At 38.5% G+C, this 19,185-nt stretch overlaps 1 protein-coding gene across 1 annotated transcript in view; it reads right to left on the bottom strand.

Moving 5' to 3' along the window:
• The window catches only part of DOCK4 (dedicator of cytokinesis 4), a 428,942-nt gene that overhangs the window by 205,284 nt on the left and 204,473 nt on the right, over nt 1-19,185 (bottom strand). The window contains exon 8 of the mRNA XM_042970201.1: nt 12,010-12,161. Coding sequence (XP_042826135.1) covers nt 12,010-12,161 — 152 coding nt within the window. The remainder of the gene's footprint in view (nt 1-12,009; nt 12,162-19,185) is intronic.

Below are 19,185 nucleotides of genomic sequence, written 5' to 3' on the forward strand. Positions count from 1 at the left end.
ACTAAAGCAACATTAGGGTCATGAGCTCTTCTGATTAAAGGGAAATGGAAAGAGAATGATCCTCAATACCAAGGTTCCCGGACTTTACCTCAAGAGCAGATTCTGAGTTTTCCTTTTTTTACAATTAATGTCCATGCCCAGATTCGCTTTACAAATATTTGAGGGCGAAGGACTAAGCAACCAACGAATGTGATGGCTTTGTCAGGACAGCAAAGGATTTGGTTTTAGTTGGATGATACAAGGGGACATAATTTTTTAAACTACAGTCAACTCTATTGCCAATTTGGAACATCAAGCTGATTCCTTCTTACTACTTAAGATGATTTAAAAGCATTTCATGTTAGTTTTCATTGCAGAGAATACAGCTATCTGAACTGAAACTCTCTCTAGAAAAGTAAAACTCAATCAAAAAAGAAATTCACTGCTTTTTAAAGTTATAAATAAGTGATGTACAGATCACCTGCTGTTTCACAGGCATTGTGCTATTCATCATTGACTGAGGAAGTTTTAAAAAATGATCTGGGTTGATTGTTGGTTTGACAAAAACAGTAAAAAGTTCAAACAGTTCAAAAGATTTGAGACCCCAGAAATCCCAATGTTGATTACAAGTAAAATTCTTAGAAATAGCTACACTGGTTGAGCCACTCAGGAAAATACTTGCTTGCATCTATCTCTAGAGAATTCATTAAGAATTTCAGTAGAAAACAAGTTCCTCAAAGAAGTAATGAAAAGTAGGCAATGATAGGATCTGATCAACACAAATAAGAACCAAGAAATAAGAAGACCTATGTAGGCAGAAGAGCTTATGCTTATTCTTCTGGGAATTTACATAACTTGATCATTGTAAATACTCTACCTTTGATACTTCATGAGGGAAAAAACACTGGTCTATGTACAGTAATTATTCTGATCTTTTTGTTAGGGAAAGCATTTGTAATAAGGAATCTTGAAAATAAAGCAAACCCAAGCTTAAGTATTCTGGGCTGAAGCATGCAGTTCCTTGCAAGGAAGTATTAAATGAAAACAGAATAAATAACAAAACCTGAAATAAGTCAAGCCCTGCAAAACCAGTAAGTACAACACATCTTGCATGCATATATTAATTAGAAAGATGTTCTATTTTTTATTTTATTATTTTTTAATATTTATTTATTTTTGGGGGGAGAACCCAAGTGGGGGAAGGGCAGAAAGAGGGGGACAGAGGATGGGAAGTGGGATCAGGGCTGACAGGCTGAGGGCAGCAAGCCCGCTGTGAGGCTCGAACTCATAAACTGGGAGATCATGACGTGAGCGGAAGCTGGACACTCAACAGACTGAGCCACCCAGGCACCCCAAGATGTTCTATGTTTTAAAAGAAAATAAGAAAAATCAAATTTCCTTTCATCAGTTTACTGACAGATTGGATTCATTGAAAGTTTAAAAACTGAAAACTTCCTAAATAAAATTTTTTTTAATGTTTACTTATTTTTGAAAGAGAGAGACAGAATGAGAGTGGAGGAGAGGCAGAGAGAGAGGGAGACTTAGAATCCCAAGAAGTCTCCAGGCTCTGTCTATCAGCACAGAATCTGATGTGCGGCTCGAACCCACAACTGTGAGATCATGACCTGAAGTCGGACATTTAACAGACTGAGCCACCCAGGCGCCCCAAAACTGAAAACTTCCTAAATGATTATTAAGTACTATGTATTAGCCAGATGTTACATGCTTTTGGAACTTTTTAAAGGTCAAATTATTATTATTATTATTATTATTATTATTATTATTATTATTATTTTAACCAGGCAGCTACAAAGTCTCTAAACTGATATACAGGGACGCCTGTGTGGCTCAGTCGGTTGGGTATCTGACTTCAGCTCAGGTCATGATCTCGCAGTAGGCGAGTTTGAGCCCCACGTCAAGCTCTGTGCTGACAGCTCGGAGCTTGGATCCTGCTTCAGATTCTGGGTCTCCCTCTCTCTCTGCCCCTCCCACACGCATGCTCTGTCAAAAATAAACAAAAAAAATTTTTTTAACTAATACACAAATGTTAATGTGTATGAGAATAGGTATATTAATTTCTGTAGAGGTTTGCAGTTTCTATAATTTTGAGAAGAAGCTGAGGGCACTAAAAAGGTTAGAAAGCATCATGTTAGACACTGCAAATATTCTTCTGAAATGGAAACAGCATATCAGTTACAATGCAAAGAGGTGGCACAGAAACTATCTTTTAAAAATAGTTCTTGACTTAAAGCTCAATAGCATTAGAATCTGAGTTCTGGAAGGGCAGGAATTATTTTTTCTGTATTATTCATTGATGTGTCCTCAATGCCCAGGTCAATGCCTGGCTCTGATGAAAACAGCAGTAATTGTTTGTTCAATGAATGAACATCAATGATTCAACAGCAATAGTGTGAAATCCATCATGCTCAATGGAAACAAAAAGAAGACACAGTCTCTGTTTAACTTGTGGTTAAAAGCCTCTAAATAGAAATACTTAGGAAAAGACACTGCATATGTATCTGCCATTTTTAATTCAGATTTTTTAGCATGACAGATTTTGCAAATGATGCTCCCATAGGTACAGGTCTGAGAATGTACTTCTGATTAATACAGACTAACATGCCCATCAACATTCCTCAACACCTTGACTTCTCCCTCTTACTCATAAGCACATCCCCACTGGAACAGAAGGATGGCAGCAAAAATGAAGACAATAATGGAATGATCTTATAATGTTTTGCCTCAATGACAATAAAAGACTTGTAAGCTTCCTTTAACCATATCACTGACCGCCCTGTGGGCACAAAAAGAAGCTGAGAAGATCAAGTCTCTTCAGAATCGGAGCCAAGAGGTGCCGTATCATTTCTAATTCCTTTATCAGCGTACCACTTTCCTACAACAGAAATGGCACTGAATACCAAAGAAGTCCTTGACAGGTGGAGTGCTATGTGTGACCCTAACCTCTTCAGTGGGGAACTTAGGACAACTAAATCTGAATTCTCTACAAGCAGCAAACACAGGGCAGAATCCTGATGAGATGACCAGAATCCTGATGAAAAGAACACCAATCTGGTCATCTTTTAAAACACAGGAGGGGCGCCTGGGCGGCTCAGTCAGTTAAGAATCCAAGTCTTGATTTCTGCTCATGTCATGATCTCATGGTTTGTGAGATCACACCCAGCGTGGAGCCTGCTTGAGATTCTCTCTTTCCCCTCTTTCTCTGCCCCTTCTCTGCTCATGCGCTCTCACTCTCTCTCTCTTCTCAAAATGAATAAAAACCATTAAAACACAGGAATCAGGGTAAAAGGACCTTCTGGTCGCATTCTATGACATGGCATGGCTTAAGTAAGAAGAGACAAGTAGCCAGAATAAGTGCAGAGAGCTAAAGCGAATGAGAAAGCCAGTTGTCAACCCAATGACTCTATGAGCTTCCACTTTTCTGCCACCTTGAATTTCCAGCCACTTATTATTATAATACTGTATTAATCTGCAATTTGAAAAATAATTGATATCGTACAGCTCTTAAAATACTACAGGGAAAAAGAGTGGATGGAGCGCTTCTACCTGGGTGTTCTCGGCTTGAATGAAGTTATTTCTTTGCTTCTTTTGTTTTTAGATCTTCCTCCTGGTCCATTTCTTAAAATGTCTCCTATTAAAGACATCACCACATCTCTAAAGCAGTTATTGTTGTTGTTAATATGTGACACAGAAGTATGACCAAAGGGAAGCAAACCACAAAGTCTGATCGACTCCAAAGTGACAACAGTCCCAACGTTCACGCACCTGCTGGAAGAATTAAATGATGGAAAAGAAGAGGCAGAGTGGAAAGCAGTGGTGCCTTTAAAGAGGAGGCCCCAGGGAAGGTCACTGCGGGTCACTGATGTACAGACACCCACAGTGAAATGTGTGCCAACATGTCTAGACACAGCAGGAAACGCTCTGGGCCGTATGGAATAGTTGATATTGCCACAGTCCAAGGAGAATCGCTGAACGCCTTCTTCATCTATTTTTGTTCTCAAGCAGAGTTGTGCCCCCTGCACGTATGGCCAGACGTTTTCTCGACATTGTTGCTTTGCTTTGGAGAGGTTACAATTTTGAGTTAGCTTTATACCATAAGACTCTAAGAAGAGATCTATGCCAGCTCTCTTTTAACATTCACAACCATACATGCTCCTAATTTATGACAAAAATATAAATGCTGAACTTATGTGATCACACTATAATAAGTTGTAAATGATGTATGAAATGAGAAATTCTAGCACAGTGCTCAGAGAATTAAAAAAATCTCATCTGCTCTCCTAACTGTGTTATGTACTACAATACATACACAAAAATATTAGCATTTTTCCTAGTCTGGGCTGAATAACTATGCTCTTTGACAGCTGCCTTCTGGAAGCTCTTGAAAAATTTTCCCGGGAACTGAATTTTTCAAAACAAAACAAAACAAAACAAAACAAAACAAAACACAAAACTCCACTTCTTTAATTTTCTTTAAAAAATGAAACGGCTAGTATTAGATCACATCTGCCTCTGAAGAGACCTATCGGAAGCTAGAGTTTTAATTTTTTTTATTTTCCTCATCATTATGCTAGATTCCCAATCTGCTCATTCTTTTCCAACTCTGAGGTTCCAGTCGCCAACTCCCATCACCTGCTTCTGATCCCTACTTCCTGAACACCTCTGGCAAAAGCTGGGTAACCTGGGAGCAAGCATGCACTACCCCTTTCAGACGTCTCTCTTTGGAGGGGTCTCACCACACTCAACAATTCAATTACTCCTCTCCATCTCGTTTCCTATCACACTTCTGCTCAGAGTCCACCTACCTTGTTCCTGTAACTCACTTTCAGCCCTCAATTTCCTTTCATCCTCTCTTCTGCTCCCCAATGATAGCGGACATTGTTTTCCAACGTTACCTATAAAAGGTCAAGGCCACAAACCCAGTCGCTCCTTTCCATCTCAACATCTTCTGTCCATTTTCTGCCCTCACCTCTCTTCCTTACACGTCAGAAGGAGTGCCCTTCCTCTCAAAGTAGAGTCCTTCACTTGCATCCTGAATCCCTTCTGCCACTTGCTCCTTTGAATCACCCCATACTGATGACGCACAACAGTTCCTCCCATGTACTTGTGTAACGAGTGAATGAATGAACAGGCAAACGGTTAGAAGAAACATGCCATTCACAGAAGGTTTCACAGAACTGTTCCATTTCCTCACCTTTGAGAGGACAAACCAGTACTAATTCCGAGTTTCTGAGAAGCTGATCCTAACGAAGACACAGGACTTTCCTTGAGCATATAAGGTACTTCCTCTCACAGAATCCTTATTAATCATCTAAAAGCTGCTATTTTGCTTTATATATAAGTCAAAGGTTATACTTTAAAGGTAATATTATGATACACGTGTTATAGAATACTGAATGTCTTAGACCGCAGGAAAACATTTCCTCCTAAGTTTTGTCAAATATATTATGAAGAATATTATTTTCAGTTTATGTAAGCGTAGGAATATTATTCTAGGCAGAATGGAATCCAGACTATTCACACAACTATCGACTAGACCAGACTAATAAACCAGTCTTCTTCAAAGAGACTGTAAATCATGCTTGCTCTCATTGCTTTTTTGCCTACAGGCATAAAACATCTGAAGCAGATGATTTATTAACAATACACACTATACTGCTAAAAGTTAAACCAAGAACCCATATACCTACCACAGGGAATCCACAACCACTAAATTTCATCACACTAATTCCATCTATCCCTTTATTCTTTCTTTATTTTTCATGCCCCCACCCCCACCCCATGTGAAGTATTTTAAAGCAAATCACATCCCTGATGCCATTCTACCTGTTTACTATTAAGTCTCTCTGAATCTTACCTAACCTTAACAGTATGTACCTAAAAAAAATCAACAAGAATTCTTTGTAAAATGTCAAGAATTCAAGACCAAACACCATGTATCATTTCTGGTTATGCTAAACTGTATTTCCTATTTGGGTTTTTGAAAATCATAATCTTTATAGCCAATATTTACTGACCAATTACAAGTGCCAAGCATTATGCTAAGAAGTATATCTATTATCTCATTTAATCCTCAAATAGTCCCAAGAGGAAAGTGTTATTATCATCTTCATTTAGCACACAGTTAACAACCGTAAGAGACATGAACTAACTTACCCAGGTTGATGCAGCTGCGGAATTAAAAACCCAGGATTTGGACCCAGACCCTCTGACACCAGAACTGAGCCACTTACATACCATATAGTGGTGCCTTCACCACTATACAGGAAGATATGTGTCTTGAGGATGAACATAAATTCAGATCTATTTCATAGTCCTATATGAATCCATATAAGAAACCTGTGCCTCACCAATAATATTCACTACTTACTTTTTTCTTAAGTGACAGAACTAGAATGATATACTAAAAAAGAAGGTGACTGTGGGCAGTATAAATTTTACATGGAATGAAGCATTTCAAGGAAAATGGAGAGTTTACATGTATGATTGTAGGAAAAATACAGAACTTCAGGAAAGAATGTGAACAAGGTACCAACAGAAAGTTAAATTTTATCTTAATTTCATTACTATGAGAAGACTTGGAATTTAGTCATCAGAGTAAGACTTTCCAGAAGTACTACTCTGCCGCTATTTTCTCAAGTAAAAGCCCATGCCAGCAATGTGCACGCATGAGCAGTCTTGTACTAAGCTAAGTACCCATGTGTGGCAGTGAGACCCTATTAAATATATTCTCTGATGAGAATGAAATACAGTAATAGATTAGTCCTGAAACAAATTTACAGCTTTAATTAATGAAGCCTTACAGTACATCAGTAAACAAAGTAATGAAAGTTACAAAGGGAAGTAGTCAGCCAGTGAGCTATGTCATATTCATTGGCCCATGTAATTTATAGTCTGTTATAGATTAAGTGACACATGTCCGTACAGGGAAGGTATGAATGAATACACATATGCATCGCTGTACAGCCTACGGAAAACATAAACGCTAGGAGTATTTCTGTCACCAAACTGTTCAACACCCAATTTCAAATGCCAGCCAGAGGAGACACATTTGCAGCATATAATGTTAAGTGGTTTGATTTCTTTATATATACATATACATATATATACATGTAAATTTATATATGTATGTTTGTATTTATATATAAATATATTTATGTGTGTATATATATGTATATCCTGATATTCCCAATCCTGCAGTTCAGTTTATGCACATCCATACCCTTTCTTTTCTCCCTGTCACTGGTCCATGGCTCATCTCCCCACCTGCAGTCTCAAACCAGTCTCCTGATGCCTCCAAAGGGACACTGGTCCAGCAATTACTTCCCTTCTCCCCTGAGTGTAACCTCTCCTTTGTTAGTGGATCCTTCCTGTCAATGGAGCTCAAGTCTCTCCCACTCCAGGTTCTTAAAAAAAGAACCAAACCCTCAACACACCCCTTACTACACACTGGTGAGTAAACCTTGGTTGAAAAAGAAAAGAGAATATGATAAATACTGAAGAAGATGAGAATAGCGGTTAAGAGTACTGACACCTGATGAGGCTACAAGTTAAAATACCAGCTGTGTTGCCTCGCACAAGTTACTCATTACCCCGGGGCCTCACTTTCCCTATCCATAAAAAAATGGGGATATTAAAAGTCCCTACCTTAGATTGTTGTTACAAGGGATAAACAGATATTTTTAAAAGAGCTTAGAACAGTGCCTGGCACATCATAAGCATTATATGAGTGTTTTGTTAAATAAATAGAGAAGAAGAAAATAAAATAAAGTTACAGATCATATCTAGGGAAATGACTCCCTGACTTTTCCAGCTATCCCCCCGTGGAGTGGGGAAATGACAAACTTTCAACCAGATAGATTCACTCCAAAAGCATTTTACTCATATAAAACTAGATTTTTCAAACTTTTTTTTTTTTTTTTTACAAATTATGTTTTACAGTGCTATATCATGTCAAGACTGTACAAAACTCAACTACATAAAAGTGTGTTCTATTTGCTGATAGTCCAATGCAGCTTTATCTGCAGGCTTCTCCGGGTCGGTGCTGTCACACAGACAAATGAGGAAGGGAAACTGGAAAAGAAGTACAGGGTCGGTGTACGTTAGCAAGATGGTGTCAGAAGTAGACAAAATCTTTACAGATGCTTATAGCAAGAGTTGGATGCCACATGCATCAGACGCCTAACATTCTGGGGTCCCTTCAGGTAAAATTAACCGGCTTCCTAAGTATGGCCCAACTTCAGTGACAATTTAAGATTGTTTTTGGAAAATGTACCCTTCGGTTTTGAGGAGATACCATGTGTGCCATTGTTCCACTGAGTGAACCAGAAGGGGACCATTTTCACACGTTGTCTCCTTTTGCATTTGACGTCTCCAAGTACCGCTATGACTTTTATCACTGGCATACGGGGTGAGCCAATGCTACTTCGCTTTTCTTCAAGTATTTTGAGGACTCAATTCAGAAAACCAATTTCTGGAGCACAGAGTATTTGTGAGGCCCTCTGCCTAGATCTAGTATTATCATTATCAGTAATTTATAACAACCTATTATTAATACTATCAGTCTCTGGAGTTCTAACTCTGGCCAGTAAAATCCTGCTCAACCATGGAAACTTTCAGGTAAATACTGAAGCCCTTGAGGACTGAGGCCCACAGGGTAGAGTGGGACAGACTGCCAGCTTGTAGCTCAGCTTTGCCTCCTGCCGGGTCTATAAGCTTAGACCAGTTACCTACCCTGTCTGTGTCTTGGTTCACTCCCTATAAAATCAGTGCTGGTAATATTTTTAAAGCGTTTAGAAAGAAGTCTGGAAAATGGTTAGTGTTCAATAAATGCTGGCTGTTTGCTTCTTGGAGGAGGAAAGTTAAAACAAAAAAAGAAAAAAAAAAGTCCTAACCAGTTGTCTGCCTTGTGGGAGAAATAAACATCTACCTCTCATCATCACTCCTCTCCAGGCTTTGCACATGTCAGTCACTCTAGTTACACCAGGACAAGGTAACTTCCTGTGATTAATAGTCAGGATAATGCTGTCAGATTACACTTAAAATGTGTTTTATTTTTTGTAAATTAGAGCACTAATGATCTTCAACAACAAAAGCATTCACTTAAACATACCATCTTTTGTCTATGGGCTTTCATTACTTGGGCTGGACTTTGAACTCAGAAAAGGAAAAATAAAAATCAAATGACCTGGTTTCCTCAAAAGAGAAATACAAAAAAATCTAAGAGGGAAAAAGAGAGGAGGAAAAAAAGGTGAAATGAGACTTGTGAAACTTAACAACCAGCTACAATATATGGATTTTATATGGATCTTATAAGTTACAACCTCCTTATTTGGAATTTGTAAAACTATATTTATGAGTCAATATGGGAATACTGAATACTGCCTGGATATGGATATCTGATGATAAGGGAATATTCATTTCTCAGTAATTTCTTTAGAGTTCTGCTTTTTAGGGCTATACCCCAAAATATTTACATACAAAAATAAAAGGATGTCGAGGACTTGCCTCCAAGTAATCTGGGGGCAAAGAAGAGGACCAGAAAGAGGTGTGGTTAAAACAAGAACCAGCCTGAGATGATCACTGTTGAAGCTGAAGGCAGGTACACGTGTACGATACTATTCTACTGTTTCACGTCTGAAATTTTATTTAAAAAAAAAAAAAAAGGAAGCTTTACAAGACATGCATGTTGATTTTAAAATACCATACATCCCATACTGCATCCATTGTTGGGCCTAAGAAGAAACACAAGGAAGTCTCACAGTCATATCTTACCTTTCTGATACTCTTTCCTGAGAAGATGTGAATACTTTACACTCATTAGCTATGCTGGGAGCAATAAAGGAAGCCAGACCTGTCACCGGTTTCAAGATGAAGGAAAAGACAGAGGTGAGTGAAGAGGTCAGGGAAGCAGCAGTCAACTGGGAAGACCACAATCACGTCCAGTCTTCAGATCTGTGCACCGTAAGGCCTCTTCAAGAGTTAATGGTGATATTGCCCTGTGCCATCAATGGAACCGAAGCCACTCACAGCAAGGTTTTAGAAGCTCCTTAAAAGAACAATCACTACGCTGCCCAAGGCCTCAGAAAGCCAAGCAAATAAATGTGAGACTGTTTTAACACCTACTAAGCACATATTTTCATTCCTATTCATTTCTTTGCAGATCATCTTTACGGTGATAATGAGTTTGGGAGGTGAGAGCCAACAGCCAAACTCAGTAAGTAGAAACAATGAAGAAGGATTTAGGCTTGATTTCTTCTAGGGTCATTACCTCTCAGGTGGTTTATTAGAGGCGTGCGTGTGACAGAAGAAAGGGGAGGGGAAGAGGAAGAATGGGCAGAGGGAGAAGGGGGAGGCCGGCACACCTCACAGACTAAGAAAAAGGTCCAGCTCCTGGTCTGAACTTGGGGACTGCAAAAACATATTCTGAGGCTACTGTACCCAGCTTATTTTCCTACTTTCACCAAGTAAACAGGAACAAAACAAGGGGAATTCTGTCGATTCCCGACGAAACCACGAGACCAGCCAATATTAATCTTAAATTAAATTAATGCACTTCCTATAGTAATGCAATGTGAACATCAGTGGCCAAGGGGAATTTGTAGTCCTCAAAACCTTAGCCTAATAAGCCTGAGCAAAAGAGTGACCTCATGCCTCCCTTTTACATTCTCACTGTTTGTTAACTATTTTAGAGACAACATATTATACAATGTTATGAGGAACTTGTTAAACTACCTGGAAAAACCAAGCTAAGACAGACTTCAATATGTTAGCAAGTATTATCTCTAAATAATCTTCCCTATTTCTAAAGCAAGTGCTAAGCTGTAACTTGGATCTGTTTTTCAAGCCTTTTTTTCTTCCCTTTTTAGTACTGCTGGTTTGTGAAGGGGGAAAAGTTTTCTAACTCACTGATTCATTTCCTCCAAAAGTATGTAAAGCAGATTTTGAAACTATTATCACAGTTATTTACACATCTCATAAACTCTGTCCTTTCTACCCCAAAATGCTATCTTTAAATTGTATGGATATAGTCCTCTGTCCAGAAAAGTCCTCTTACTAGTAGGTAATGATTAACATATAAAATAATTCACCAAAGATTTTATGGCTATAAATGCATTAAAAGTAAACTTCACACATATTTCTTAGGAAAAAAAAATATTTTTTACCAGGAAAAAATACTCCAGAATTTATGTGTGTTTATAAAACAATATATGTGGCTCAGAGTTACTTAAAACTGTCAGCATTTATTTAGTAAGCATAATTTTTAAAAAATATGGTAAAGTTGGGTCATTATGTATGATTTGTGTGATACAATTTAAATTATAAATTAAAATTTTTAAGGTAAAAGATGGGGTGCATTGTGTTCAGCTTTTAAACAAATCTAAAAGATTTCAAAACACAAAAAAGTCTCAACAAGGGTTGAGGCCTTTGAAAGACAACCAAAATATTCACTATAGGTTTCTCCTATATATTGAAAACTTGCCCTCAGAAAAGACTCTGAGAACTTAAAAAGAAAAAAAAGTATGTGAAACTGTTTACTATGTCACAGCTCTAAAATTCTAATGGGAAGGCTTCCAAGTATTTACGTCTTTCTCAATATTACCCGATACAGATAGGATAAGAATAATGTAATTGTTTAGTGAAATTTTCAAAAATAAAACTCGTTGAGCCTGATAATAAAACAGTTAAGATTACGTGTTCCTCGCATTATCAGTACCAAGTAACTCAAATAATAGACCTGATATCAATGCCATACTTTCATTTAGTAATAATTATCATGGTTCTAGAGCCTTTTTGAGTTTTTCAAAGAACTTCTATAGGCATCACACATCTAACTTTCATGGGAACCTCCAGAGGGTAGGCAAGCTTAGAAATTCACACAGTTCTACAAATGAGAAAATAGTGGCTGACAGAGTTAAAGTATGCAACGTCATATATCCCAAAGCTTGCCAATTACAAATACTCACCATTCCAACATTAAAACATTCAAGGCAGGTTTTCATGTGCCGTTACCTGATTGGCCGATTCTCTTTACTGTCAAACAGAGAGAAGATGACCTCAAGCTCCTCTCCCAGGTTAGAACACATGAGGCTCTTCATTTGCACAAAGAGGTGGTGATTGCTGGCCTGTACTGGGGTATCTTTCTTCCGATGTCGGTGCTCCATCTGAAGGACACCCCCAACAACAAGAACATGATAAGCATGGACTGAAGAAAACAATGTGATCCAAAAACTAGATAGCTACAGTATGATTAAGTTGTCCTGTGCCATCATTTTTTTTTTCCTGTGGGTTTGGCATCTATTTGGATGTTACATTCCAAATTTTCTTCCAACTCCTAAAATAAGAAACCATGAAGTTTCCAGACCATTAAGGAATCTTGCTTTAATAATTTGGTTTTTAATCATTAATGTTAAAAGGATACCAACTTGGGGCGCCTAGGTGGCTCAGTTAAGAGTCCGACTTTGGCTCAGGTCATGATCTCATGGATTGTGGGTTCAAGCCCCACAATGGGTTTTGGGCTGACATTGTGGAGCCTGCTTGGGATTCTCTCTCTCTCTCTCTCTCTCTCTCTCTCTCTCTCTCTCTCTTTCTCTGTCTCTCTGTCTCTCTGTCTCTCTCTCTCCCTCTCCCCTGTCTGCCCCTACCCGACTTGCACTTTCTTGCTCTCTCAAAATAAATAAGCTTTACCAAAAAAAAGAAAAAAAAAAAAGATACCAACTTATTGAGTAGATCTATGAAGTAAGAAGTTCAAAAGATTCTACTGTTCCCTTATCAGCTTCCGAGGTGAGAACAAATTACTAGTCATCTTTAAAACGGCAGACTAGAAGTGCCTGGGTGGCTCAGTCAGTTAAGTGTCTGACCTTGGCTCAGGTCATGATCTTGCAGTCTGTGAGTTCGAGCCCCGCATCAGGTTCTGTGCTGACAGCTCAGAGCCTGGAGCCTGCTCCAGATTCTGTGTTTCCCTCTCTCTCTCTGACCCACCCTCCTCAAAAATAAATAAACATTAACAAATTCTTTTTGAAAACCAGACTAAATCTGTCTGGTCATTTCACTGATGGCAGTTGAACAGTGCAGCTGTCACTTCACATCTGTCATAGTTCAAAGTCCTTTTATGTATACTCAATTGCAAAATTGTGGTAGTTTTCTGAGACATGCTGTGGCAAGTGATATTCAATCACTAGAGCACGAAGATATTTCTAACTTGCAGTGGAGCTATATGCAGGCAGACTGGGCAAGTCAGTGAGATGTCTAAGGGGAAGAACAGCATCCATATCCATCTCATTTCTGCCCTCAATATGGCTACATGGGCTACACTTGGGAGGCAGAATCAGAAGTGGGAAATAATACAAAATAAAGGAGGAAAGGATTCACCCGTGGTTTCAGGGGTGAAGAGAACATGCGTGTGATCATTCAGGCAACACATACTTGTTAAATGTCTATTATGTGCCAAGCACTGGGAACACACTGATGAGGAAAACCAGAAATAGCCCCTACCTTCACAGATCTTATCTACCAGAGGGAGCAGACATCAGCAAAATCATCCCACATACAGATGGAAAAATACACTGTGACGAATGGAAGGGAAGAACCAGATTATCATGAACATCTATAAGGAAGCAATCTGCCTTTGCATCCGGGCAGTCAGAGGAGGCGTCTTGAGACAGTGATACTTTGGCCAAGAGCCAAAGAGTGAGCCGGGCCGAAGAACCATCTCGGACAGTGCTTCTCAGACTATGTAGAGAAAAAAAACCAGCTTGTTCTCCCCTCAATCTACTATAAACAGATATTTTTTGTTTCTAAACCTTTACTCACCATTTTTGTACTTGGACCAACTACAAACAGTTCATGGTCCAGCTAGTTCATGGACCACCTTTGAGGAGAACTGATTCAGGGTAAGAGCATGGGGAAAACATACACAAACACTTGTGTATTCACAGAACAGGTGCTAAGAATGTGGAGGACTTTTGCTTTCCTAACAAAGACTTACTAATGACCACCTCTTTTGGGTGACCTGACAATTAAAAAAAAAAAAAATAGCTCAGGAATTAACTCCATAGTAATGAGGTGATATCCTTTGCTTATGGTTAAGGTACATAATTCTGTACATTAGTTATCCTTTTATGTTTCTTAGTTCAACAAGTGCTGACTGACCAACATTTGAAAGGAAAAATATGCCATCTAAACTTACAGTTGTAAATGTAACAATGAAATTACCATGATTTTTTCATGCTTTTATCTTTAATTTGAACTACTCAAAAAGTAAACAGTTTAAAACCCCAATTAACCAAATGCATCTGTAATCACTGTATACTCAACAGGTACAATGGACGTCTCTCTGTGAAAGTGAAGTTAAGTACACTTTCTTGTAAAGTGCACCTCAGCATTGTGTTATGTGTTAGTCATAATTGCTAGAAAAAGCTTCCTGCAGAGAAATATTCTATCAGTAAAAAAAAAAAAAAAAAAAAGGCATAAGCATTGTTTTCTGAGAAGGCTGCTCTATATTGCTCTTTCAAAATTCTTTTTCAACAGAGCAAAAGAAGCATCATACATTCACATAACTACATCTCTTTAACTCACAGAGAGCCTTTTTATTTTCTGAAAAATGCTAACTATCTACTGGTATACTTAAAAGTTCAGGGTAATACCGCACCAAGTACCGTGAACAAATGAATGACTACCAAAAGACTAGAGTGGGAAAAACAGGCATAAAAAAACCTTATTTAAATAAAGGACCTCAAGGAGTTGTCTGGTCTTCAAATAGCACAGAGTTCCTAGCATCAGTCACTAAAAACTAAGCCCTGGCAGGGGGGGAGGGGGGGAAAGCTCCTTTACTCATGCAAGGAATTCAATATATCTAGATCAGTGGTTCTCAACCTTGGCTGCACTTTAGAATCACCAAGAGAGCTTTTAAAAAATACTTATGCATAGGACCTATCCCAGAACAATTAAATTAGAATTTCTAGGGGATGGGGGGGGGGGCCAAGAGAGTGATAGTTTTAAAAGCTCCCCAGGTGATTCTAATGTGCAATGAGGGTTGAAAACTATTGATTGAGATCATATGCTAAGACATGCAAATCACAGCTGACTAAAAAATGCATTGTTGCATCTCCTGTGCAGTTACTGCCTTGCAACCTTGGATCTTTGCATGCATGCTTGTAATAAGCCTGCCTGCTTCCACCCTGATTATGCACATGTGACGTGTGTCCTCACAAATTGCACTAAAGTCCCCCCTCCCTTCACCCACAACTGTTCCAGGTCTGGAAGAGATTTGGACTTAAGTAGGTTATGATTATTTATCTCTTGGAAACTCACTACTATGGAGAAATGCTAAAAATATCTCTGTGAAAATAGTATTACAAAAACAAAATTAAAAAGGCATGTTCACACATCAAGGGCGATAATTTGGCAGTTGTAATAAACAGACAAAAATCCATCTCAGAAATAATTTATGGTTAAAAGGCACCTATCAGTTACTCTAAATGTGCTTACAGTTTAACTAGATTTTTGATTAGGAAAGAAAGAGATTCATTCCAAAGATTTATTTAAGGTATGCAAATTTTGTGTCCTCATATAATGTATAAATTACTGGGTGAATGGTCTATACCATGGTTTTTCAACTTCAGCATTACTGATAATTTGGGCAGGATATTTCTGTGTTGTGGGGCTGTCCTGGGTTTTGTGGGATGTTTAGCAGCTTTTTCTGACCTCTACCCACCAGCACCTCTCCTCACCCCCATCCCACCTCATCTCCATTTGTGACAACCAAAAATGTCTCCAGACATTGACAAATGTCCCCTGCTCTGAGAACCATTGGTCCATACACTAAGGATCACAAAGCAAGCAGCTAACATGATCTTATAAAACCAAGAAAGGTTCGTAAAAAGATACTCTGCATGCCCAGATAACCAGAGAATCTAGCTACGGTTCTCTTTATTTATAGAAGTATTGAGATCTGGCCTTTGGCGGAAAACCAAAAGTTCCAAGTGGACATATGTTAACACTGTGAGGTTTAGCATGTGTTAACTGCTTAGATGAACATAATCGGGTGAAAAAGGTCTGCTAATGGGCTATCAAAAACCTAAAGCAAGACTTCCTCCCCCCCCACCCCAATGATAATGTATGGATTTAGTTAGGTGCAACCACTTGTGTTTCAAATAGAACATGGAGAAGACATTTAAAAGACAAGTGGTAACAAACAACCTCTACTGTATGCCATGGCCCTTGATCCCTAAGAGACAATAAATAACAACAACAACAACAACAACAACAACAACAACAACAAAAAGGGTTTGGTGGTGATACTTGCAAAATTCTTCCTGGTAAGGAAGTCTTACTCACTATATGTTACCCACAGGAAAAGACCAGTGCTATGGAAAATGTGAAGTATTGCTACGCCAGGATATAAACCGAAACCTGAAGCTTGAAGGTAACATGTCCTTCTGAGGTTTATAATAATTTGCATTTTTCTTGGGCTATTGTTTGCTTTAGGAACAGTAAAATACAAACACTACTGGGAGAAATTTCATGTAAAATCCCAAATGAAGAGTTGGGGCTAGGTTTTGAGGTATTAAAAATGAAAAACACCCTCGAATGGTGGTCACTGCTCATCAGCAGCAGTCTCTTCCACCTGTGGCAGTCATTGCTAGTCCATCCGAGTCCAGGTAAGACCCTAGGGTCCTATCAACGTAGCACTCCTGGCACCACCACTAACAAATTAGAATGTTGAAAGAGAAGAAGTCAATTTGCCATCCCGTATAAGACACAAAATGAAAGGAACAAAGATACAATTACACACACACAGAGAATCAAACTAGAAAAAATAAAATGTATTTATTTGCCTAAGACATTATTAGTTGCTTATCAAATATTTGATATTCCTAGCTAAATGTGGAGGTGTGACTAGTATGATCTGGCCAGTGAAATGGAACTGCAAATGTTGTGTGGAATTTCCAGCAAAGCTCCCTTCAAGTTGTTGAACTGAGCAGAACCTACCTCTTTTCTACTGCTGGAGAGTGGACGTAATGGCTACAGCTCTTGCAGCTATATTATACATTCAAGTATCCTTGATGATGGAAGCCAAGTACTTTAGAGCAGAAAAATAAGAGCCTGTATCACTTTTGACACCATGAAAGCACATACAAGCCCAGAACTTCCTGCCTGTTGGCTTGTATATTGTGAGAAAGAAAGAAATTTGTTTTATGTCGAAGCTTCTATTACTTATTTCATTGGCCACAGCCAGATCTAGTCTTAACATTTACCATATAAGGTATCAATTATTCTTGCCACTTTGCCTAATAAGGATGAAATAAAGGTGAATGAAGCATGAAAATCAACTAAATGCTTAGGTGCTCTGGCAACATTAACTGCCAAGCAAAGGTATTTTACATGCATTTCTTACTTCATCTTCATAACAAATATGGTAAGAATTATTTCCTTACTTAATAGACGAAGAAATTGAAGTTTTGAGAGAGAGACTAAGCAATCAGCTCAAGACCACAGATCTGGTAAAGGGAAGAGAAAGAATTCACATCTACTTTTTTGGATCTATACCCACTGGTCTTTTCATAATACCATAACAACCTCAAAAATAGTGTGAGTGATTGCTTATTAAGTACAAAGCACTGTACAAGATTATCTTGGGCATAACAGATGAAGTATAAGACAGTGCCCACTCTGAAGAAACTTCAAATTGAGTGAGATTAAAAAACAGAAGTGAGAGACAAATTTGATGCTTAATGAGTTAAATAAAACAACTAAAATAAAGATGTCTCATTAAAGGATATGACTGGCAAATCAATTATACTCATTTTATTTGTTATACAAGCTAAGAATTAGTGATAATTTTACCTTGGAAAACTCTTACTTTGTCTCCTTCCTCTTTCGCTGCCTCCCTCCAATTAACCTTTAACTGTGTTTTTGCTACGTACCCAATATTCTGCTTAGCATTGATGCCACAAACTTCCTGCTTCTTGACTCGCAAAGGTCAAGGTGTACCACCTTTGGCACAAAGGTGTGCCACATGAGACATCACTCTCAAGAAGCTCAATGTGAAGGAAATTCTCTACAAAAAAAGAGAACTAATTCCAACTGATATAATAAAGTGTAGATAATCCAAACAGATGAGCGACTAAGGAAAAAAAGTGGTACAAGAATTGCTTTCTATAATCAGACATAAGCCCTAATGGGCTTACTGATGATTTTTTCCTCTCATTTTTCAGAAACAGATAATCTCAGGCGAAGAAAATCCCAATATTCTATGAAGAATATTGTAAGCTTGGGAAGCTATCCAAAAGAGGCAGGATCTTGCAAAAGGTACTCCTTTGAGCATCACTGTAAGATGCATGGAGCTTTGGCCTTTGAAAGCCCTTCCCAAACACATTTTTCTTTTATTGGGGGTTTTAAAAGGGCCTAGTTAATATCAAGAGATTAGTTAATTTTTTATGCAAGTATTAAGAATAAAAGGCTAGGGGTGCCAGGGAGGCTCGGTCGGTTGGGCATCCAACTCTTGATTTCAGCTCAGGTCATGATCTCATGGTTCAGGGGTTCGAGCCCCACATCAGGCTCTGCATTGATGGTGCAGAGCCTGCTTGGGCTTCCCTCTCTCTCTCTCTCTCTCTCTGTCCCTCCCCTCTATCTCTCTCTCTCAAAATAAACATTTTCAAAATGCAAATAATGCTCTATGTATAAATGAACAAATGTTCTATGTATAAATGAATAAAAAATGCCCTCTCTCACTCTCTCTCAAAATAAATAAATAAACACTGAAAAAAAAAAAAGAATACAAGGCTAAATACAAGGTAGATTGGACTAGATTTGGGGAATCTAGATGCCAAGTAAATAAGTGAACCTTAACCTACCATGTAACTAGAAGAAAACTCAAGTCACAGGTGATTCCATGGTGGGCAATATGATCAAATATCTTAGGATTATTACCAGACTTTAGCACTTAAGATGGATTAGGGTCTAGGAGGGGTGGGGGTGACACCAGCAGTTGGAGACAATGGAGGAGACACTTTCTATGGTATTTGGGCATAGTGGTAATGGGAGGACCGAGTGGGGTAACATGCTGGGGATCAATAACTGGATGTCATTAGTCACAGCCCTGTTGTGAAACACACAGACAAATATGTATGACTTATAGGCATTTCACTAGATTAATGAAAGCTACAAAGATGTGCAAAAGAACTT

Source organism: Panthera tigris, chromosome A2 (genome assembly GCF_018350195.1).
Source record: "Panthera tigris isolate Pti1 chromosome A2, P.tigris_Pti1_mat1.1, whole genome shotgun sequence".
NCBI lineage: Eukaryota > Metazoa > Chordata > Mammalia > Carnivora > Felidae > Panthera > Panthera tigris.